Below are 25,907 nucleotides of genomic sequence, written 5' to 3'. Positions count from 1 at the left end.
GTTAGGTTTAGTAGGGTTAGGGTTTGGTTTAGTAGGGTTAGGGTTTGGTTAGGTTAAGTTTAGTAGGGTTAGGTTTAGTAGGGTTATGCTTTGGTTAGGTTTAGTAGGGTTAGGTTAAATTTAGTATGTATTGGGTTAAATTTAGTACGGTTATAGTAAGTTCAGTAGGGTTAGGTTTAGCAGGGTTAGGGTTTGGTTTAGTAGTGTTAGGGTTTGGTTAGGTTAAATTTAGTTGGGTTAGTAGCGTTATGTTTAGTAGGGTTAGGTTTAGTAAGGATATGGTTTGGTTAGGTTTAGTAGGGTTAGGTTTAGTAAGGATATGGTTTGGTTAGGTTTAGTAGGGTTAGATTTTGTAAGGATATGGTTTGGTTAGGTTTAGTAGGGTTAGGTTACGTTTAGTAGGGTCGGGGTTAGGTTTAGTTTTAATACCATCTTACACTTACGGGAAACTTTAAATTAAATGTGCCACAATGCCAGTGTTTAAAGGGCTCGATGAAACCAATATATTCAGAGTGGATTATTTTGTCTAATGAAAGTTAGCTTCATGTTCAAGTTCGTCATGTTTACCCACGGTAAGGACTTTTTGATTCTTCACAAAAAGACCCTTTGAGATGTCGCAGCATGGACTGATGTGGCTATCAGCACAGTTTAACATTCAACACAAAGGCACAAAATCAATTTAGGCAACAGCTCTGAAAAGCTTTAACTTTGAGACCAAATGGCAACATAAGTAATAAACCACATCGCTTATATGAATGAGGGGTCAACGAGTACTCATGATTATACAACCAGTGTTTTGAAAGTGCACCGCATCGCCGCACCCACATGCAAAAAGAACATTCCAGAGAGGTTTTTGCTTTCATATTTTATTCTATTTACATAAAAAAATTTCACCTTGTTGAGCAGTGGCTGGCTGCACATATAAATGACTGCAGAGTCCATAATCATACACCATCTGGCACAGAAATGCACAAAACCTGCGCTTAACGTGCAACTCTAGTGTTGAGCTTAAAATACACCTCAAGCTGCGTTGAGTGCCCTTCCCCCAGTTCTGTGCAAAACCTCTTGAAATGCTCACGTCCTGAAGGTGGAAGAACTGTTCTGCATTAAAGCAGACACAGATATTAAACCCCATTTAGCAAAGAATTGATTGAATGAATTCATTCCATCAGCTGGAGTTTTGATACTTTAATAAAACAGATGGTGCATAGAAGCGTACAGTTCTGTTTATATCTCCAGTGGAAACATTTTATAAAGAGTAAAGTAACGGTGACTAACATAAACCAGGCTAAACGCGAGAATACAGTGTGCACAACTTCCTGAAAGCGTCCTATAATCAAAATCTGTTCCTTAAAAATGAAAAACCACTTCAGAAGCGATGGGTCGGCTCCTCCGGGAGTCTGCAAACTCTAGTTAGTGTTTGTTCGCTCGTGAGTTCACAGCAGGCCACCAAGGTATATGGATAAAGTGCTTTTCTTAACGTGACATTAAATAATTAAAGCAAATACAGCTGAAACATCACAGGCCTCTTAATGACCATATCCAAAAGAAAACATCATATAGTCAATGAAAAAGTAAAACATGAGGACAGGAGATATATTTCTGCACACCGGTTGGACATACTGCATGTTGTAAGAGCTACACGGTGATCTCTAGATGCAGAAGATACAAAAAGGAATTTCACATTTCCATAATTTGAAGAGATAGACACACAGTAAGACTTTTCATTTAGTATCGTAACATGGAAAATCGTCAGTTCGTTCCGTTCGGGCATCCTATGAGGATGGCGCTGTGATGGGGCGGGCGCCAACCATAAACGGGCAGGCGAAGAAACGGTCGGCCTAAAGAAACAGCAGCAGTGTGATCTTACAGGGTTATTTTGAGGCCAGTCACCTGTCTATTGTTTTGTGAATAAATACATTCGGATTTAGTGTCAAGCTACTTGTTCTAATATAATATACGTCCTAAAAAACAAACAAAAGATGGAGAGACAAACAAAGAGAGAGAAGGGGGAATTATTCACTCCAAGTCGTCTTTTTTAGATATTCCAGCGTGTTTGTCGTGGCCCCTCAAACGCAGTCCACACGTTATCAAGTTTCTTCCAACAGATGTGTGGGGAAAACGGACATTCCCTCATGATTTCCGTGGCAAATGAAGGCATTCTCCATCCGGGGAGCGTGCCACATCCTGGGAGCATAGATCCGTGAATGACAGCCAAGTCACCTTCCCTCTTCTTCCTCTAGAGACAAAACAAACCAAATTAATAGGTGGAAAAGGAAACAGACAAAACCCTGTGAAACTGTGGCTCCATTCCAAAACATATTGAGCTGCCTACATAGGCAGCATTTTAAGGCATCATCGATGCCAAGGCTGTTTTGAAAGTTATGCAGAAACATTATGCTGTCTTTTCTGAATTGTAAGGCAGTGTAGTATACTTCGCAGTGAAGGTAGTCAAGCCATTTTTATTTGTATAGCGATTTTCATAACACGCATCGTTTCAAAGCAGCTTTACAGAAAATAATGCTGTTACGTCTGTAATGTCTTGAAGTCCTCATTAACCCTTTAAGCTCGTATCGGCCCACCAAGAGAAAAACATTCATCAAAATGTTAATAACTGCAGTCTTGACCAACACAAAATAAGTATCATTGAAAGCTTATAAGCTCTTCTTTCCAATGCATGTAGGTATTACGACCAAAATCGAACAAGTGCTTTGAAATGTGCAGACAAATCAGAAGTGTTCCGTTTTGATCATTTATTAATAATTTTGCTCTGCACATTTTATTATAAATCAGCAAAACAGGAAGCTGATCAAATATCCATGTGTCATATGTTGTCGGAAAGCTCTCAAAGAGAATAATACAACCAGATGATTTGTTTTACTCACAGACAAAAATATAGCGAGTAATAGCTAAGTATATGTCTTTGACATACATGTTACATGTAAGCAGTTGTTGCTTATAAGCCGCGTTTTCGCTTATAACTTCACGAAAAATAAACGGAGCATAAAATGTCACATATCATTACTCAGAAGAGGTGATTATCTTTAAAATGAGCTAACATACAGTGTAATCGGATGCACAGATCATTAGAAAATCCACACAAAGCACAATGTGCACACAGCACGTAATGTTCTAATACATTATTTTTGTAATGCTATAACTTTTGATTGCTTTGTCACATCAACACAAAATTGTACTTACTTACTGGTGACATGATTGGGAACAAAACAGTTTTTCGGAGTTCCTTTATTTACACCCAGAGATACAAAATGTCAAATTAGAAAAATAAGGAAAAAAGTTAATTTTTGGCTCAAGCTTTTTGGTGATTTTTCAGCAATTTCTTAGGCTGAGAGTCTCATAATTTATCATAATCTATATCATTAAAAGTTTTCTTTAAAATGATTCCAAACAACTGACCCCCTTTGGTTTTTAGGACTTAATTTTGGGCATGCCACTGAAACAGGAAATCTTTTAAAAACACCTTCAGAGCTTAAAGAGTTTAAATGCAAAATGTTATTGAAAATCATGCTTTAAAAATTATTTGTCTTTAGACCCCCAGTGAGCAAGCCAAAAGCTACCGTGGCAAAGAACACAAAACTCCATAGGATGTTAGTTAAATGGAGAAAAACAACTTTTGGGGAAACAAGACTCAGATCAGGGAGTCAGTTCCCCTCTGGATAGATGTACGTCAAAGTGTGAGAAATATTGATTATAAACATACTCATCATAATGCTCTAAAGATGTATTGATAAAAATAGCTCATTTCTGTTGGAAAACACAGTTGGTAACTGGTTTTTGGAACATGGTAGTGAGATGGTCTAAGCTGGTAAACCATCCTGGACCAGCAACAAACCAGCTGCTGCTCTAACCAGCTTAAAGCAATATTCAAGGTTCATTACAAGTTAAGCTCAATCCACAGCATTTGTGGCATAACGTTAATTACAACAAAACTAATTCAGACTCCAATTCTTAAAAAAAAAAAGCAAGCAGAAATCTGGGTTACAGTGACACACTTACAATGTAAGTGAATGGGGCAAGGGTTGTTCAAAACTACCCAGTGTTTCCCATTAATTACCTAGACAGCGACGGCCCGCCATCGTTTATATTGTCCCGCCAAAGTTTCATAATGAACCGAAAATATTTGTTCACTTCTCATAATAACATAAAAGATCTCTAATGTTGTGTTTTGCACCGTTGCTTCAGCAAAGCATCTCTAACTCCAAGTCAGTCAGCAACCATTGGCCCGATGGGGCCCGATGGGACCCGAGAACCCAACAGGTTTCGGTGCGGGTTCGGGTCAGTTTTTCAAGTAGGACTTCGGGTTTGGGTCGGATTTGTAATTAATGAAAACATAAAAAGGCCTTCCGAACTTGATTCGAGCCCACCCGCACCCGCACTCTCACTCACAAACACGCACGAACGGACGAGTTAGGGGCTGTTCACACCGAATGAGTTTTTGCGCACGTCTGTTCCGTTTTCCCCTTGTTTTCCTATGTAAACACATGCTGGATGGATCTCTTTGACATTTGCACCATGTCTCGCTTTTTCTTCAGCGTCTCGCGCAGGACCCGCACTATTTAAACATGTATCAAGTTAAAAAGAAATGTACAAAAACGCATGCTGAGACACCTGCACTCACTGCGTCTAGATTGTTTTTAGCGCAGGTGTCACAAAAAATTCAACGTTCTGAACAACTTCAGGCTCTAAAGAGGGGACTGTTGCATTGTTTCATATTACTCAGATTGTTCTGCACCAAGTGAAGTTTCAGCACATAAACGGTAAGGCAATGCTTTGTTAAACTGTGTACGTTTACTGTTTCAATACTGTTACGAACGTTGCCTTTATGCTTACATAAAATGCAGCCTATTGCAACAGTACTTGCTAGGAGAAGAAATTAGATAGCAAGCGATTTCTGGTGGGGTTCGGGCTTAAAATCTAACGGTATCATTCGGGCCGGGTAGGGTCCAGCCACACAGTCTCCGGTATGGGTCAGGTTCAGGTTTTACTTTAAGGCCTGTACAGACCTCTATCCGAGACACCAAGGCATTTTGAGGACACGACATCGTTTGAGGCAAGTAACGTTAACTAACTTTACAGTATCCACTGCAGTTATCCTCTAGTCCAAACACAGTTTTATTATTATCAATGTACGACAGCAAACAGATAATGCTACTTAAGAAGTTATCATTGATAATTAAAGTTAATCTAACGTTAGCCAAGTTGGGTAACATTAACGTTACTGTCAGTCTCTTCGCTTATGTCGACTGACATATCTGGCTGCTTGTCGTGAAAAGCAATGCATAACGTATGTAACGTTATATCTAGCTAGCTAATGTCACCTAATTATCGAACGTTAATATTATTACCAGCGGCACTGACAACGTAACTATTTTCAGCACCTGAGGAGCACGTTCAACACAGGTAACCACTTTTGCTTCATTTCTTTGATGGCTCAAATGTATGCTCTCGTCGATATTGTGATTTTTTCTCCCCAATTTGGAATGCACAATTCCCAATGCGCTCTAAGTCCTCGTGGTGGCGTAGTGACTCGCCTCAATCCGGGTGGTGGTGGACGAACCTCAGTTGCCTCCGCGTCTGAGACCATCAATCCACGCATCTTATCACATGGCTAGTTGAGCGTGTTACCATGGAGACATAGCATGTGTGGAGGCTTCACACCATCCACCGCGGCATCCGCGCACAACTCACCACACGCCCCACCGAGAGCGAGAACCACATTATAGTGATCACGAGGAGGTTACCCCATGTGACTCTACCCTCCCTAGCAACCGGGCCAATTTGGTTGCTTAGGAAACTGACTGGAGTCACTCAGCACACCCTGGATTTGAACTTGCGACTCCAGGGGTGATAGTCAGCGTCAATACACGCTGAGCTATCCAGGCCTTGTCGATTTTTTGTTTTGACCATTTGTGAACTGCATTAAACGCCATCACGTTTATGCTTTGTGGGTGTGATTTTCGCCGTGCCATCACCATTCATATCCATACAACCAATATGTTTATGATTTACAAGAGCACAAAATTCTTCATAGATCCAGCCTCTTAATTTTGCTCTCAAAGTGCACCAGATTGATGCATTTAACTTTAAAATGCACAACATTTTCTTATGGGGGTGCATCCGAGGTCCACCCACCACAGTCACTCAAAATCCTGTGGGAAACACTGCTACCGATGAATTTTCATAATCGATTAGTCGGTTTTAAGGATAATAATGTATTATTAGGCTCTGTTATACTCACGTGACCCCCGTCAGATGCCTTTTAGAGGTATATACGGACGCTAAGTGCAGCACTTCATGATCACGAACTGATTGTCAACAAATAAAAAGGCCAATACGGAGCAGTACAAAACCGCATACGTGCATCCTGAATGCAAAATGACACGCTTCATTGTAACTGGAGTGCTTCAGGGCGATCCTCGCTCCACGTTTAAAAGCACAGAACTGCTAGATAATATTGCCGGTACACATCTAGTTCACGACATCAAGCAGTTTAAACCCTTTTTATTGCAACCATTTATTTAAGCAGTGTCAGACAGAATCATCCAAAGACTTTAGTCTCTCCACAGCACCTCACAAATATGGGAACATTACTCACAGCAGAGGATTTAACGTCTGACATGTGATCATATTGAAATGAATTGTTGATGCAGCGCTTTGCTGTAACAGCAGTGCATAAAAAGTCTAAACATGAAGTATTAAAGAGACTAAACTTCTTGAAGAGGGTTTTTCCATGTTGACTGTTATTCACTGTTAAACACAGCAAACTTTCACCTCCTATTAAAACCCCTGCCACTAAAAATATTCATGTTAGTTAGTTAACCACTAATCGACTAGTCTACTGATAGACGACAAGTCGATTAGTCCCTGGCACATCCCTAAATGGGGTCAATTCGTAAACATTAAAATACTCACTGTTTTAAAAGTATAACTACAAGACATAAACAATATGTGTGTTAACATGATTTTACTGTCATAAAATCACTTACTAACCGCATCTGTGAAAGTTAGAGACAATTTTACAATTTTGTTGCTATGATGAAGTAACGCCGTAAAACCTAAACAACCATAAAAACATTGATTTAAACAGCTTTACAGCTCAAATAATACATGAGTTTAAACAGAATTAATGTAAGTGCTTTTATAAAACTATAAGCTTCACATTTCTGCCTTTAAACCCTAATAAAATCACCCCATTCACTTCCATTGTGTCTCACTGGAACACAGATTTGTGCCTTTTTTTAAGGAGGGACGAGTCGAAATAAATGTCTGTGATAATTGACATTATGCCACAAATGCTGTCGATTGAGCGAAACACTCAGCACATATTATACACTTTTTTATATGTTTAAAACACAATCCGCAAATACACACAGGACAGATATTTCTGTGATTACCGGTAAATGCACATACAAGTGATGAGCTGTCACACTTAAAATGCTAAAGCCTATTTACATATTTCAATAACGTTTAAGACTGCATATCTGCGACGTTGATTTACAAATACCCGTCTCTGAACAACATTGAGAGAAACCAATGACATGTACGTCCTCAAACCTGGTGTAAATCTAAAACATATACATTATATCCATGTGAAATGTTATCAACGTTGATTTTATACCAGAAAGAAGAAAACAGCCCCAAAAAAATAAAAAAGTCCCTAAAAGTGCCGAATGCTTGCAACCATTGTCTTACAACTTGCACAACATGTGGAAATCTGTAAACATCTAGAAACATGTGTTTTAGTGTTTCATAACCCTTTAAGGCTAGTTTATGAGAAAACGTTGGCTGGTTGACCAGCAAAAAACCAGCTGTCAAGTTGCCAAACACAACTACCAGATCAAGCTGTTTATCAAAGTATTGCATAATTAGCTTAGCAACATGCTAACATCAAACTCTATTGGAATCCATTGAGAGTCGATCCTCTTGTGTTCCACGCTATTTAGGTTCCATTTAGTTGATGTTTTAGACGGTAGCTGACTATGGCCAGATCCACACTAATACGTTTTCATTTTAAATGGCTCTCCTCCACACTAGAATGCTATTATCTTCTCCCAAAAATGAAGCGTTTTGGGAACGCCCTCCATTACTGCATACTTTGAAAAACTAAACTGATGATTATGGCCTATGTAGGCAGTAGACAGCAAAGGCAGCTCACTAGGTTTTGGAACAGAGCCTGTGACTCTGCAATAAACTGTTTTTCTTCACAGAAATCTACATTCAGCCAATACTTTTCATATTCACTGCAAATCTGAGCATATAAAAATACATCAATGACATCATCTGTAAAGTTCGGGTCTGTTTTGGTGTTTTAAGGCCCACAGACATGCAGTCACACAAAGCACAGTTGTGGTGTGACTAAAAATGGCTGTAGGAAGATTCAGTCCAAACACTTGCAGTGGGAGCGGCTTGTAAACTTGAGCAAATATTGAACTAAGAAGGCATCTTATCCACTGTAAACACTAAGCGACTAGGCAACCTCCATAGAAACTGAGGCCATGGGAATTAACGGAGAATGAGGCAATGCTCAACTTAGAAAGCAAGTCTACTACTATCAATCAAAGGAGTGTTTGCGGAGTTCCAGGGAATCACTGATTCATAAAATGTAAATTAATAGTTTACCCAAAATTAAAATGATCATTTACTCAATGTCATTTAGTTTTAACTCGTCTGAATTTCTCCGATGGAACACAAATGAAAATGTTTAGAAGAGTATTTGCAATGCTCTTTTCAATATAATGAAAACATACAGTGTCCACGGGTCATCAAGCTCAAAAAAGGACAAAAAAAAAAAAAAAAAACATTAAAGTATCATGAAAGTAGTCCATATAGCTCACATGCTACATTCGAAACCTTCTGAAGAATAATCTTTGAGTTTTGAAAAATATTCTTTAGCATTTTCTAACAAAAATTAAAATAAATAAAATGACTTTAAAATGTGGTGCAATAGGTATTAAAATAATTTCCTTGCATACATGTGTATGCAAATTAATAAAATAAATAATAATAATAATTTATTATTAATAATTTATATATATATATATATATATATATATATATATATATATATATATATATATATATATATATATATATAAAAAGGCAATTTAAAAAATTTTTTTTTTTTTTTTTTTTTACAAATATCATTCTTTTTTTAATGCGAATCAAACATATCAAGTAGTTTTCTTAGGGTTACTCCATTTGACCTGAACAAAATGTGCCTTTTCACAAAATATTTCACAATATCTAATATTGAATATGACAGAATAATAATTTTTTAAACTTCACAAACAGTCTTGAGGGTCTAAATCGGTCTTTATTTATTTTTTTTGGTCAAATGACAACAAGATGGCAACACCAACTGACTCGGAGTTGGTGGACAAAAGTCTTTAAAACAAAGCCTAATCATTTCTAAACAAAATGGTTTAACTTCTTACTTTTTAACATAAATAATAATAGAAGATAATTCTGCACTACTCATGCCAACATTTCTGTTTTCAAGAATTTCAGCTTTTAACAACACTTTGATTTTTTTAACAAGTCTCCGTAAGGTTACACCACATGACCCTTATGACTTTAAGCCCCAGAAAAAATATCCACATTACTTTGAATTTAGTCACTGAAAACATGCACATCACAGAAGAGGTTTATTCAAGTAATTGTTGTGTGTGAATTATTTTATAATGCATTTTCAAATAATTTAATAGATCTAGAAAACTAAAAAAAAAAGAGCGCACTCATTTGAACGTGCACCCATATGGACGTGCTTGACATGCCCACTACAACTGTTTGTGACGCTCTTTAGTAGTCAACACCAGGCGCATACTGTATTGAAGGCGTAATTTGACTTCGGCCTTGAGAAGACAAGTCAAATGGACTACATTTATGGAGCCCTTTTGTGTTCCACAGAAGAAAGTCAGACGAGTTTGGAAGACATGAAGGAGAGTAAATGATTTTTACTTTTGGGTGAACTACTCCTGACGACAGTAAGTTTCAGTGTAACGAAAAGCAAGGAAAGGAAAGAAACTCACCTAAGTTTCACAGTGAGCAAGTAGAGATGTGATTTCTGCACTCATGTGTCCCACAGCCTTGGCCGCCTCCATAATGGCACGCCGGTACATCCCTTTCTTTTTGCGGTTGAAACGTGACCGGAAGAACTCAAGGAAAGGTGACAGTTTGGCAACCGAGAGTTCGGAGGTGGTGGGTGAGCCGAACCAGGACACTTTCGCTTCGGGCCAAGGTGCATCAACCTTTCCGTCTTCTCTACGAGTACCGCTAATACTGAGTATCCGTGCGGGCCACCAAGGGAAACCGTGAATCTTACCCCAAATGACATCACCAACAGTCACCGCGTGACCATCCTCTGTCACACATTTAGTCATGCTGCGAGTGTGCAGTCGAACAGTTAAAGGTGGAACAGTCTTACTCTCCCCTTGAGAGGACGACGACACGGAGAGCTCGTCGCCCGGGGCAAGATCGGACAGTTCCGGCGACGTGCCGTCTGAACTGAAGGACTTCGACTCATCCAGACTGTCACTACTGCACACGGAGAGGCTTGACGAGTCCGCCTTTCTCTTGCGGAAGTTAATGAGTAAAGTCAGGTCACCGTGACGTTCGACTTCCTCTCCACAGTTGCCTGACCAAAGTTCTAGTGAGTTCTTCTCGCCACCATCCTCAGACTGAGAGTTGGGAGCTCTGGGATGTTTTCGACGTGTTCCACCCACTAGTTCTGCCTCATACAAAGACACTTGCTCCGCTCCGTCACCCCTCGATCTTACGCGTATCTTTGGCGATGGGGCGTCCGAACCACTTAGCTTTGGGAGCTTGAGTTTGGGAATGGAAATGGTAAGGCCAGTTCTGATGGAGTCCATGGAGGGCTTCATCTCTTTTGCGGCTTCCTTAGAAGAGTCTCGTTCTCGGTGTCCATTCTGCAATAACTGCTTTGGGCAGAAGGGCTTGACAGAACCGTGTACTCTTGCTGGGATCTTTATCACTTCACCTTTACCTTGTGGAGTGCTGTAGGAGATCTTAATGACAGGACTGTGAGGAATGACGTCACCTCCAGGAAACTTCTCATCTTCCTTCTTGTCCTTTCGAAACCGTTTGCTGTCATAGTCCTCTCTCCTTTTGACCTCTTTATTGTTGTCCCCATCATCTTTTCTCAGATTCTTGACAGAGACAGATTTAGTGTCCTCGTCTGCTTGAGGAGCATTCTCCTTCCGGGACATCTTGGGCGCTGTCGGCCCATCTTTGCTGTCCTCGTCACTGTTTATCGTGTTCTTACATTTCTCGCACAACACCTGCCGAGGTCGCAGTCTGATCGTGCTCATGGTCATCCTACCTGGTTCTCGACCTCGCCTCTTCTTTCTCTTGATTGGACGAGGTGGCGGTTGAGGAACCCATTGATTGTAGGTGTGGCGGACCCACATGGGTTGGGGGAAAGGGGCACCTTCAAAGTACGGAGGGTACGTTGGCTGGCCCGGTTGCACTGGGATGGGTACAGGGGCAGGAGGTGCCGTCTCGGGCTCTGTGTTCTCATCTTTTGGTCGCGGTGTAGGTTGAGTAGGGGGTTTCAAAGAAGGTTCTTCACTTGAGACTTCACAGTCTGGTCTCAAAATAAGGCTCTCGTCTGACTTTCCAACAACATCTGGGAGGCAAAACAGCCCAGACCTACAGAATAGAACCATGTGGGAAACATAAGGGCCAATATTGGACAAAACACTTTCCCAGTGACACATATAATTAGAGTAATGTGCCACTTCCTTACACTGTCACAATGGGCACATTAGCTTCCTGATTTTCTGTATTTCTAACTGAACTAGCATGAGTGTCAATAATCACTGAAATATATTTGTTTTTAACACTGTTTTACGACATTCAAGAAAGGCATATGAACTCACAAAAACTTAAATATCAGAATAATAATTTCCAATGGCAAGCAGACTCTTCACCAGAAAAACAAGTTTGTGAATCAGTCATATCATCCAACACTTAACCACACCAATTTGTTTTTCTAACCTTTAAACCCCCCCACAAAAACCACTCTTTCAAAACTCTTATAATTGCATGTTTCTCTGAAAAATTGTGTCATCCTTACAATGTAAATACAGTAGGGGGAATCGCACGAAAACATGTACAGGTCACATTTTAAAACAAAGAAATACATTTTTTATTTTGCATAAATAATTATTTATAGGCTATTTAGGACTATAAAGATTTTATCTATTGTGAAATTATTTTAATAGTAATTAAGCACATTTCTACCCAAATTCTTACTACAGGGATGTGTCTGTTTGTTTTACTTTAAGGTTTGTTTGTTTGTAAAAATTATTAATTATTCTCAATGGTAACTCTCATGAGATTCTCAGTGCTGTAATTCAGTTATGTTATTTAAACCAGCACAAACTAAAGGTAGTTCAAAAATACTATCACTATGTTTACATACATAACAATTTAAAACAATATATATTCCTATTGTTTCCTAGGGCTGGCTAAAAAATATAGATTTTCCAATTACTTACAATCTTCATTTAAACCATCCCAAAATATATTCTTAAAATCCTAGTATTGATCTTTCACTGTATGCGCAACCCCCTAGAATGTGAGTAACTCACTCGGACGTGTGACCGAATTTCATGCTATGCGACTAAAAATATCTGTGATTATCCACCGACTGGTCAATGTTCAGAGCTTGCGAGTTGAATCGAAAAATCTGTATCACTACCCAACCTTTTCATTTCCACATTACAGTAATGAGAATAAGATATTTTTTTTCATTATAGTAATATGAATGTTCTTAATTGTTATGAAAATAATGTCACAATGCAAAACTTGCAAAACAGAGTTCATCTTCTTTGCCCAAAATATAATTTCTTATTTCTTTCTATTGGTTTTCGGTTTTAATGTGACATGTTATTGTTTTGTAAGATTCATCTAGCTATTTAAAATCAAGACTAACAAAACAGGTTAAACAATGTTATTTGCTTTGAGCAAATGGACCACAAACCATTTAAATAACAAGTCGAGCTTAATGGTTTATGCTTAAGAAATAAATTAGCCAGTTCCCATATTACAAAGGAGCCGTGAGGTGTGCAGGGACACGCTGGTGACCAGGTGTCCATGAAAAAAAGCAGCCTGAGCCAATGCAGCGAGCTCTATGGCTGTGTGTGGTTAGAAACCATAGACAAAGAGACGAACTGGACAGCCGGAAACTCCCTCCCATCTCAGTGAACAAAAACAATCCCATAACCTACCGGGACATGGTGAGAGGGCCAAGAGATTTGCTTGTTTTCACATCAGCCCTGAAATCTGATTGTGTTGGGATTATCAATTAAACCTTAGAAGGACATCCTGTGGGTACAGAGAGCCCTCGGGCAATAAACAACACTCATTTGAGATGTTTGAAGAAAAATAAAACGCCCACCCCTGAAGATACTATACTCAACGCAATAATAACTACGGGCCTACACCGCAGCCTAGTACTGACACCTAAAATCTAAAGCTATGCTGGCTGGAGAAAACATTTAATCGCATAATTAACACATTTATAATAGCAGAAATGTTAATGACTGATGATGGTTAATGACTGTTTGTGATCTTAATTGCAGCAAATTAAACACTTCAAGGCTAGGAATACTAGTTTACTAGTTACTGAATGCTGTGCTGTGTACACGGCACACTGTTTACTTAAGGATTCTTCATGAAACCATAAATGGGTCATTCCGTGTCAACTCAACCAGAGGTCCCCAGCTCAAAATTTTGATTTCGATTTTTTTTTTTCATCTGGTGAATGAAATACATAAATGAAGATGAAAGCCAAAATGCCATGGATGAATATTTACGAAGTAATCCACTATTTTGTGGAGTTGGGTCAAAATGGCAATTTTCACCAATGATTTTGGAGCAAAACCACAGATCAAAAAAATAACCTTAGAAAGGTGGCAGCATCATTATATTATTTTTACACAGAGATTGGGAGATCTGTTACTAAAATCAGTTGACTTTAGCAATCCTTGTTGCATTATATGCCAATGGTGACAGTTCAAAAATGGGAAAAAGCACTTTTCATGTTCTTTTTCCAAAGTTTGCTTGCCTGTAACTCAAGAAGTATTAAAGATATCTTAATATCCTTTTAAATTCTGGTTAAGAATAAACTTTTCTTTGGGTATCTTCAATTATAAGGCCCTATATGATTCACTTCCAGAGATATGGGGATCTAAATATGGCTCCATGTGCAAATTGTTGAATTTGACCCATTTTCAGTGGGTCACTCTGCATACAGCTGATACTTATTGTCTTTTAAAAGAGGAATGTCTGAAGTACAAATAATGTTGAAACTAAGACTGAAATGATTAGTCGATGTTAGACAACATCAACAAAAATAATTGTCGACAAAAATTTTCGTTGTCACATCTTTAAAGGAAACATCCCGGCATTACATCTTTAATGAAGTTATTTTTAATGCGTTATAGCTTTATTAAAGATCAAATAAGGAAGCAGGTCATGTAAATAACTACAAACTATGATACTGGCATTTCTCTGTGCGGTCAGCGGCACTTCTACTGTATGAGTCACGTAAAGTGACCCCATCTAAAGGGGAGAGATTGAAACTGCATCCAGCTGATGCCCACTCTGTCACGGGGACGCTCGTCCCCCTCACGCGCGTGCTTGTTGCAGCTAGATTATAACGTGATGGCTTGCGACTTATTGAATCATAATATATGTGTCACTGTGCATTTCTTATCGTGAAGAAATTTGTCAATGTGCATCTTTATTAATAATAGAGAGTTTGTTTTTTTGTGCATTAAAGATGGATTGAAGTGAACAGAAAGGTGAGAGAGTCTTCACCCCATTATACACCACAACAAAATACGTTTTGATTTGTTTTTGTTTTGGCTTGTTTTCCAATATAAATATCTAAAACTCCTTTAAAACAACGTACATTTACTTTAGCAGCTATAATGCAGAAGAAAAATTGTTATCTGAGAATACTGAATATAATATCGGAGCACAAGCTGAATAATCGGTTAAGAGCTAATGATTAATCGTTGTAATAATCACCAGATAATCGTTCTAATAATCGTTAGATTAGTCGATTATCAAAATAATCGTTAGTTGCAGCCCTAGATGAAACTAGAACTGTATCTTGTTTCCCTCTATCAAAACAACTACATAAAACATACCCATTTTTAACAATGTCTGAGTGCCAAAAATACACTGAAATGGTCAAGTTGAATAAATAAAGGTACATTTCTAGTTTCAGCATTAATAGTTCTTCAGACATTCCTCTTTAAATACAATAAGCACGAGCTTTATATAAAGTAACCCACATACTCAAAAATGTTCAGAGCAGGACGTGACACATAATGACTTGGCAGGAATGGGATGTGTAGAAAAAAACACTGACGTGATTTCAGATCAGGCCAAAAGTTAACTAGGAAAAATGGACAAATTTCCCAAAAAGTTATCAAACACTTTGGCTTTCCATGGTTCAACCACTTTTTTTTCATAAGTACTTTACAGGGAGCTCTATGAAGTAAAAGTGACATAATATTCTGATCCACTTGCTCTATAAATACCTCACTGTGACAAGCACATCCATGTGATAAACACTCTGAAGCGATGATATTTAGGCATATATAATATTGTATTTTTATATCATTTACTGATGTAATAGTCTAGATGTTTAATGAAAGAGTTTAGTTGAGTGACACCTCATCTGCCACAAAGATTTACATCAATGTAAATAAAGCCCCATAAAACTGAAAAATGACATGCGCTAATGTTCAACTATTGCACGAACTGTCTAAATATATGTGTATTATTTATTAACATGATTTCATAAATGTCATGGGTGGGTGGCTCAGCATTGGGGAAAATGTTACCATTGAAAGGCCTTCTTTTAATCCTTAAAAAAAAAAAAAAAAAAAAAAAAAATCTTACTTGTAAGTATTATTCAGCCAATTTTCCCATAATACATTCATTAACACTTTAAATGAATAAACATGTGTTTTCAACATTAAATATTTGACCTTTAAACTCAATTTATATTCAGATATCCATCACAAGGTACAACAATGCCAGCTGGCCCTGACTTTCATAATGATGATCATTTACTTCAAAGTGACAGATCTGAAACATTGTAACATGTGCTTCAGTAATGCACGATGATACATTGTATCAGCGCATGAAAACACATCAATGTTTCATCTCTATAGAAATGCACACAGAGCACAAACATCTTCAGCAGGTTATACAGACCTCTCATTAAAGATCTACTGTGATATATGTGTTAACATCCCTCAATCTGACTCAGAAGTCTTGATTTAATCGCACAAACGCGTTTCTAGTGTTTGATGTTGATGGTTTGTGTGCTTCTCATTGTCTCATTTAAAGGCCTGTCTACATTTGGCCTGCTGTTAGGCCGAACATCACAAATGTGCTTTTCCCCCTAAAACACAAAGACTCACTTTCTGTCGCAGTCCAGTAAGATGCCCGTGTAGTTTCTCTCTCTGTACGTGAGCGTCACCACCAATGTGTCGTTCAAGATCTGATCGACGGTCACCGGGATCCGGGAGCCGGCCCGCAGCTCCTCCGTTACAGCCTCCATGTTTTCCTAACTCGGGTGTCCGGCTTGGCGTCGCTCGATCCCGGCCGCCAGAGGCACGCTCACGTCGGCCTTCACTGCTACTCCGTTCCTTCAGCGCGCTCGGGAGGCTCCGGCAGGACGCGGAATGACGCCATCAACTCCACCGACACGATTACACAGGATCCGTCCGCAGTGACATCACCACCGACAGGCGAGAAAAACCCTCTGTGCTTGTTAGAGATGCAAAAAATTCATATATTCGACATTTGTCATTCAACTCTACTATTATAGACTATATTAACAGCATACACATAACCACTCATCCATTTTAATATATAACCACCTGTAATAGCATCTATATTTACTTACAACATATTAGATATACACCAAACTCATCTATCTATCTACTGCAAAATGATCAGTTTCTCTGGATTTACTATTTATAGGTGTGTGTTTGAGTAAAATGAACATTATTGTTTTATTCTATAAAGTACTGACAACATTTCTCCCAAATGCCAAATTAAAATATTGTCATTTAGAGCATTTATTTGCAGAAAATGACAACTGGTCAAAATGACAAAAAAGATGCTGTGTTTTCAGTCCTGGAATAATGCAAAGAAAACAAGTTCATATTCATTTACAATCAACACAATACTAATATTTTAACTTAGAGTTCAGAAATCAATATTTGGTGGAATAACCCTGATTTCAATCACGGCTTTCATGTGTCTCTCTACCAGTCTTTCACATTGCTGTTGGGTGACTTTATGCCACTCCTGGCGCAAAAATTCAAGCATTTCGGCTTTGTTTGATGACTTGTGGACATCCATCTTCCTCTTGGTCACAGAGGTTTTCAATGGGGTTCAGTTCTGGAGATTGGGCTGGCCATGACAGGGTCATGATCCGGTGGTGCTCCTCCATCCACACCTTGATTGAGCTAGCTGTGTGGCATGGAGCGTTGTCCTGCTGGAAAAACCAATCCTCAGAGTTGGGGAACATTGTCAGAGCAGAAGGAAGCAAGTTTTCATCCGTGACTTGATCCATGCATCCTTCAGAAAGACGAATCTGCCCGATTTCAGCCTTGCTGAAGCACCCCCAGATCATCACCAATCCTCCACCAAATTATATTCACACACACACACATATATATATATATATATATATATATATATATATATATATGCCAGGCTGGGCATCACCTGGCACCTCACGATACAGTACGTATTGCAATACACGTTACGGTTTGATATATTGCAATACATCACGATATCACAACGAATCAATTCAAATTTCAATTTCAATTAATTTGGGTATATTTAAATTATATACTGATGCCTGGTGAAGAGCATGTAGCTGGAAACATCACATTTTTGTCTCTTGGTGAGCTCATTATATATCGATATTTGATTGTATCGACACGGCCCTAATATATATATATATAGTGCTGACACATGTCCTATAAAATATGGTAAATGATTCAGAATTGTAATGTGTCATATTACATGTTTTCACACAACCAGGGTTGGTAAGATGTTCACACATTTATTAATAATTGATCAAATTCTCTGTGTGATGAAACAAAGTAATCATAAACAACAGTTTACACGACTCAAAACAAGGCAACAAGTATCAGCTGAACTTTACAGTTTTATACAATCTTTTGTTTACTTTTGTTCAATAGTACATGGAGCTCCAGGATGCAGGCATTATTTCACTATTTTCCCATAACACTGAGACACTAGGCCTTTAAAATGGCTGACTGATTCATGTGGACATAAACAATAAAGATGAAGGATGAGGATGAAAGCAGCGCCACCTGCTGGTTTTTGTTTCAGGTCCATTAGCAGCTGTGATGCCATTTCAAAACATTGAGCTCATATTTGCAGAATGACTTCAAACACTTCTGTACACATGCTAAATCTCTTTATGCTGTTGTACAGTTGTGCAGTATGCTGTTATTTGTAGATTGTGTAAGTTTGGCTTTGAGACATTTCTCAAGTGACGGCTGTGAATCTTCTTTTTCCTCTGTGAAAGCTTCAAGGAAAGCTAAAGAATAAAACTGAAAACGATGTCATTTAATTTCAGCATGGCGAGCGTACATGCTGGAAACTGTAAGTAAACAGTAGGTCAGGTGATATCAGCTGGAAAATAACCAGGGAAGGAAAAAGAATGACAAGAAATACAGGAACATGTAAATAAAATATTGTATACAGTGTACATATACAGTTATTGTTCCTTCAAGGCCAGTTATGTAAGATATCAAAATTGCATTTGCCACTGAAGGGGACAATAAGACATACGGTACTATTACTGTTTATGTTGAGACTTTGTTTCATCTGTTTATATGTATTGTGTCCCCATAAATGTCTTGACTGCTTCTGTAAACAACTTTTGTTCTATTGTCTCAGTAAATGGAATTGCAGTGGCTCTTATTCATAAACTCAAGGTTTTTAAATGGAAACTGCTATGGAATTCTGTCACAGGAAGTATATATTATGAGTCTTCTTTTAAAATGAAGAAGTTTTGTCTCCTCTTTTGTAAATATCTGAATTGAGAATCATCTGTTTCTCCTCTGCAGAATCGCTCCAGGACACACCGAGACTTTCCTTCATCATCTGTCCCATCAGCTCCAGCTCACATTCAGCCCTAAGGGTAAAGGTACGCTATCTATCACATCATTTTCACATACACCTACAGTACCACACACCAGCAATTGCTTAAAGGGATAGTTCACCCAAAAATGAAAATTCTCTCATAATTCCTCACCCTCATGCCATCCCAGATGCGTATGACTTTCTTTCATCAGAACACAAATTAAAATTTTTAGAAGAATATTTCAGCTCTGTAGGTCCATACAAAGCAAGTGAATGGTGACCAGAACTTTGAAGCTCAAAAAAGCACAAAAATGTAACATAGAACTAACAATATGACTCCAGTGGTTTAATCCATGTCTTCTGAAGAGATATGAGAAGTGTGGGTGAGAAACAGATCAATATTTAAGTCATTTTGTACTATAAATCTACACTTTCACTTTCACTTCTTTTGTTTTTAGCGATTTGCATTCTCTAGCGAGGTGCATATTGCCACCTACTGGGCAGGGAGGAGAATTTATAGTCTTGTCTGGAGACACAAATCAAAACATTTCGTCTGCCGGTGCAGTGGGAGAAAGAGTATTACTAAATACTACGTAAAGTTTTGTGTAGTATTTAAAGTTTGGTATAAACTATCAAGTTTAAATGCTTTATAAACTGGTTGTTTATATTCTTAAATGATAACCAGTTGTATAATGCTACAATCTGGCCAACGGGTGAAGAAACACAAAGAAGTGGACATCAGAGTGCTTCGTAAGAAAAGAACGGATACATAGCCAGAATGAAAAGAACAAAAAAAAAAAACAACAACTTTCAGCTGGGTGTATTCTAATCACGTCTTTTTAGATAAATCTAGGAACTGTAAGGATATATACACACAAGTGATGACCAGCTAAAGGCTATGGTACATTCTAATGGCACACTAATATTTACCTGGAAGTTTCTCTCGTTTGTAAGTGTTCTTCTGTTGCCATCTTGGCCCTCTCGTAAAATATTTTTTATCTTTTGTACATCCTTGTAAATGCTCAATGACAATAAACTGATTCTTGTATTTACAACACTAGCATTCTGTATTTTCTTGTACATTCTGTACAAATCTTGTGTTTTTGAATACTCCAAAACTATGAAGTGTTTGACCGTGTCTCATTTTTTGCATTCATTTTCAAGTAGACAGTGTTACATTGAAAGTAATACAAAACTTGGCTTGGTCCCGTTTTTAAGGACTTTGATCTGGATGGATCATGGATTAAACCACTGGAGTCGCTGGATTACTTTTATGCTGCCTTTATGTGCTTTTTGGAGCTTCAAAGTTCTGGTCACCATTCACTTGCATGGTATGGACCTACAGAGCTGAAATATTTTTCTAGAAATATTCATTTGTGTTCAGCAGAAGAAAGAAAGTCACACACATCTGGGATGGCATGAGGATGAGTAAATGATGAGATAATTTTCATTTTTGGCACAGTATTACTGGTTATGTTAGTAATGTGAGGAATGCATTCTTCAGATCTAATCTGTATTATCACTATATTATACACATGAGTAATAGTGAGTGAAAGTCTTGGGTGCAGTTTCCACCACCCAAATAGGGTACAACAGGGCACTTTTGGTATTATTTTCTCCCAAAACACTAAATAGCGAAACAAAAAGAAGAAGATTAAAAGGTGATTAAAGGTGCTGTAAGCTATTTTTTTTATTTATTTATTTTTTCATGGAAAGGTACGCAAAAAATGTCACACTCCCTGAGAGATATTAATGAAATGAAATAAGTGTCGTAAGATATCTCACCGGTCCCTGTGACAGCTGTAGACTGTAATGGCACACAATGGCGCTTTCAACAAGTCAATCATTTTGCATGCGTTCTCATAATATTGTAGTTGCAGCGAATTATTGAGGCTTAATGCCATTTTTATGCCATGTTGTTCACAACAGTTGTCAGTTGAGGGCGCTGTTTTACTACTGTTGTTTTAACAACCGTTTCTGCACGATGTCGGTCTCAATAAAGCTAATTTGGTATTTTTGGAGGGTGGGGTATTGGAAAGAGGGGGCGTGGCTAATCCAACAGATCAGTCTTGTGGAAGTAGAATGGCTGAAATCGCTTACAGCACCTTTAAATAAATAGAAATTGTAATAACTGTCCAATAAGTGAAAGGATAGTATCTGGGGTCAAAAGCCCCCCTGCTGCAGGAGCTAAAGACCCCCCATAAATACATTAAGTGGGGTGAATAGATTTGTTTAAAATGGGCTCACATTGACTGATCCAATCACAATGGAGATTCATTTCTTTATAGAATACTTGAGATCTTCTGAAATGCCAAATGTGATTGAAATTAAAGGTGTTGTACACGATTTTTCATGGAAAGATATGCAAAAAAAAATTCTACTCCCTGAAAGATATTACTGAAATAAGTGTCGTAAGATGTCTCTCCGGTCTCTGTGACAGCTGTAGACTGTAAACAGCAAATAAAAATGTGTCCGCACACAATGGTGCTTTTAACAAGTCAATCATTTCATGCGTTCTCATAATATTGTAGTTGCAGCGAATTATTGAGGCTTAATGCCATTTTTATGCCATGTTGTTCATAACAGTTGTCAGCTGAGGGCGCTGTTTTACTACTGTTGTTTTTAACAACCATTTCTGCACGATGTTGGTCTCAATAAAGCTCATTTGTTATTTTTGGAGGGCGGAGTTTTGGAAAGAGGAGGCGTGGCTAATCCAACAGCTCATTCTTGTGGAAGTAGGATGGCTGAAATCGCTTACAGCACCTTTAAATAAATAAAAATTGTAATAACTGTCCAATAAGTGAAAGGATAGTATTTAGGGTAAAACCCCCCTGCTGCAGGAGCTAAAGACCCCCCATAAATACATTAAGTGGGGTGAATAGATTTGTTTAAAGTGGGCTCACATTGACTGATCCAATCACAATGGAGATTCATTTCTTTATAGAATACTAGAGATCTTCTGAAATGCCAAATGTGATCGAAATTAACGGGAAATTGTTTAACTCTTTTCTGAAGTGCTTATTTTGAATAACAATTAACTATTGTCCCTATATTCACACGATATCACGTTAACACCCCTGGGGGCCCATGTGTGGTGCAAAAGGCTCCCTTGACACTTTTTTTTTAATCAAAACAACCTTCCGTTATTATTCCCTTTCACACAAATTATGTTGCTCCATCAATTTTCAATAAAAATAAATTTATTTTTTCAATCTTGATACACTTTGTGACGAAATAAAAGCGACTTTTCATTAAGATATGCCTTTAGCCCCATTGAACCCTGTTATTTAATAGTCTGGTATTCAGATTGTATAGTAAAAATAGGAAATAATAGAGAGTGTTCCACTAATAATAAAGGGTCTCCTGAGACATGTCAAGAACATGTCCTGGCCACATTTAACCCCAAAATTAAAATAAATAAATAAGATTTATATTTTGCATTAAGAACATGTAAAAGGTAACTTCTTTTAACTGCTAATGATGCTGTAAATCATTTTGAATGACACACCTCTGTTCTTGTGAATTACACAATTTACCACAAGATGTCACTATAAATACACATTTAATAAAAATACAGAGTTTCACCTGAAAGAAAGACCAAAAACCTTCTTTCCAAACTTAATATACCTGGCCTCCCTCTTTTGCCTGGAATCTGAGAGTAATTCCTTTCTTTGACGTCTCATGTGAGACCCGTGAGATGTTTGTTGTGCAGGTCAGATCTTCACAACTTCAGAAGAACGGTCAACACCACAGGGGAAAGTCTTCACATCCTGAACATAGTTTTGCAATACTAAAACAACTGAAAATAAACCGTAGAAATGAGCAATTCATCTTTATTAGAGTCTAATTACAAATAAAACCCTACAGCAATACATGAGCACAACAGTCAAAGCCTCGTGTAACTGTAAATGCATTTTAAGTGTCATAATGAAGCGTTCATAAGTTCCATTTAGTAAATAAGCCATTTCTAAAACAAACATGATTGAAAATTACTTTTAGTGGTAATTCTACTGTCCACATGGTTAAATCTGTCTTCAGTGCCATGCAGAAAGAGATACTATTGACTGGAGATGTTTATTGCGCTGTACCTCGTCTCTCTCTCGATGTTCCAGTATTTTCCTGCACCGGCGCTGCTGTGAGACTCTGTCCTGGTTTCTCTGCTCCCACAGCAGCTCACAGGCTCTAAAGTACACATAAACATGCCAACAGTGTGTGTTTAATAAAGTACAGGAATAAAATTGAACTAAGGGGTAGTTCACCCAAAAATGTAAATTCAGTCATTGTTTCCTCACTCTTGTGTTGTTATAACACTATATGACTTTCTTTCTTTTTCTGAACACAAAGGGAGAAATTGTGAAAATATTTTGTGCTCAGTGATGTCATACAATGATGAAGCATATGATAAGATTTGGTGAGAAACAAATTGAAATCTAATGTATTATTTAGTGAAAATGTTCACTGACCGTTGATCTCCTGTGTGTGTTCATGATAGGGCACGAGAGCAACAGTTCACGCAGCCCCCTCGTGACATTGGGGCGTTCAAGCGAAAACTTGTTATGTTTATCTAAAAACAGGTCCAACACAGCAATAGTAACAACAGAACACAGCTGCACACAAAACAGAGATCAGAACTTACTAAACATGTCTGAAGAGTTTGTAGTTGAAGAATTGATGCATTTCTATGCCCAGCCTTATTTTTTTTTAACGGAGTACTCGGAAATCAAACAGAAACATAGAGGAGGCTACAGGCAGCTACAGTCACACCATGTCCTAAACTGACGGCAAACAGCACGTGATAAAAGGTATATTTTCTGCGCCAATCAGAGTTTTTGTCCTAACCATCAGTGATGAGCGACAGTACGGTGGAGTGGTGGTGGCGTAGTGGACTAAAGCACATAACTGGTAATCTGCCAAATGCATAAATGTAAAATGTAAATGTTCTATCGATCGCTTGTTTTTGATTTTCAGCATCGCGCGTTTAACTCCGTCTGCTGTGAACTGGCACCGGTACAAAAACAAAAAAATAAAATAAGGCTGGGCATAGAAATGCATCAATTCTTGGACTACAAACTCTTCAGACATGTTTAGTAAGTTCTGTTCTCTGTTTTGTGTGCAGCTGTGTTCTCTTGTCACTATCGCTGTTTTTAGATAAACAAAACGAGTTTTTGCTTGAACGCCCCAATGTCACGAGGGGGCTGTGTGAACTGTTGCACTCGTGCACTTTCATGAACACACACAGGAGATCAACAGTCCGTGAAAAGTTTCACTGCATGATACATTAGATTTCAGTTTGTTTCGCACCAAATCTTATCGTATGCTTTCATAACAATCATGAGTCTCATGGAATAATTTATTAGACTTCTGAATTATACTTTTGTGTTCTTTTGAAGCTTGAAGAGGTGGTCACCATAAACTGCCATTGTATGACATCACTGAGCACAACATTTATTCACAATTTCTCCCTTTGTGTTCAGAAAAATAAGTAAAGTCATATGGGGTTATAACAACACAGGGGTGAGTAAACAATGACTGAATTTTCATTTTTGGGTGAACTATCACTTTAAACGGATAGATCAGTCTAGAATGAAATTTAGTCATCATTTACAGTACTCACTCTTGTTCCAAAGTAAGTCATATACGGGATATGACTTACTTTCTAAAACCAAAGGAGATATTTTGAAGAATCTGCAATCTACTCTTATCCATACGATGAAAGAATTTAGTGAGCAGGGGCTGTCAAGCTAAAAAACAAACAAACAATAAAAGTAATTCCTATGATTTGTGTGTTATATTCCAAGTCTCCTAAAGTAATTCGACACCATTGTGTGAGGAAAATACTGAAAATTGTCCCTTACGACATAGCTCTCAAATCTCATGCACGTTCATGTTCGTTTAAATATGGTGCGTCAAGACTGTCGCATCATGTTTGATGTCAGTGACACAAACGGCATTCATTTTCACCGTCTCGTAACTGTTTAAATATTTTATAGTTTGAATATGCAGAATTCTTGGAGGGTTTAAAGACAGAAGTGTGAAGCTTATAATTTTATAAAAGCGCTTACATTAATTCTGCTGTTAAAACTTGTGTTTCTCACAGTAAAATCATGTTAACACACCTATTGTTTATGTCTTGTGTCTATACTTTTAAAACAGTGAGTATTTGAATGTTTGACCCCATTGACTTCCATTGTAAGTGTCTCACTGGAACACAGATTTGTGCTTTTATTAAAGAGAATTTTTTAACATTTTTGTGGTAATCAACATTATGCCACAAATGCTGTCGATTGAGCTTAACTTGTGTTGAACCCGGAATATTCCTTTAAATTTGGGTCTGTTCCTCTCACAATGCCATCACAAAGCGCATACAGTAAGTCATATGAACTACTTTTATTAAAGTTGCTGTTAGCAATTTCAGCCGTCCTACTTCCACAAGACTGAGCCGTTGGAAATGCCACGCCCCTCTTCCCAAAACCCAGCACTCCAACGATATTTAATGAGCTTTATTGAGGCTGACATTGGGCAGAAACGACTGTTTAAAACAACAACAGCAAAATAGCGCCCTCAACTGGCAACTGTTATGAACAACATGGCATAAAAATGGCAGTAAGCCTCAATAATTCGCTGTAAGTACAATACTATGAGAACGAGTAAAATGACTGACAGGTGGACAGTGTCAGAGACTAGGCCCGCGGACACATTTTTATTTG

At 38.0% G+C, this 25,907-nt stretch overlaps 2 protein-coding genes across 2 annotated transcripts in view; both read right to left on the bottom strand.

Moving 5' to 3' along the window:
- LOC127411940 (serum response factor-like) overlaps positions 1 to 25,907 on the bottom strand; it is an 896,621-nt gene that overhangs the window by 570,013 nt on the left and 300,701 nt on the right. The gene's annotated exons all lie outside the window — the stretch shown is intronic.
- Positions 1,174 to 16,785, bottom strand: LOC127411939 (PWWP domain-containing protein 2B-like). The gene is made up of 3 exons (XM_051647872.1): positions 16,488 to 16,785; positions 10,050 to 11,688; positions 1,174 to 2,239 (listed from the first exon to the last, which is right to left on the bottom strand). Exons 1-2 carry the CDS (start codon positions 16,625 to 16,627, stop codon positions 10,050 to 10,052), a joined length of 1,779 nt encoding a protein of 592 aa, XP_051503832.1. The 5' UTR covers positions 16,628 to 16,785; the 3' UTR covers positions 1,174 to 2,239.

The sequence above is a fragment of the Myxocyprinus asiaticus genome, chromosome 21 (assembly GCF_019703515.2).
Source record: "Myxocyprinus asiaticus isolate MX2 ecotype Aquarium Trade chromosome 21, UBuf_Myxa_2, whole genome shotgun sequence".
In the NCBI taxonomy this organism is placed as follows: domain Eukaryota; kingdom Metazoa; phylum Chordata; class Actinopteri; order Cypriniformes; family Catostomidae; genus Myxocyprinus; species Myxocyprinus asiaticus.
This window is presented reverse-complemented; position numbering and strand designations above follow the sequence as displayed.

What these genes read in the sequence shown, in the direction of transcription:
- LOC127411939 (XM_051647872.1), bottom strand. Translation starts at nt 16,627, where the DNA reads ATGGAGGCTGTAACGGAGGAGCTGCGGGCCGGCTCCCGGATCCCGGTG. An exon ending in TTACTGGACTGCGACAGAAA is followed by an intron (nt 11,689 to 16,487) that starts GTGAGTCTTTGT and finishes TCTATTCTGTAG; the next exon opens with GTCTGGGCTGTTTTGCCTCC.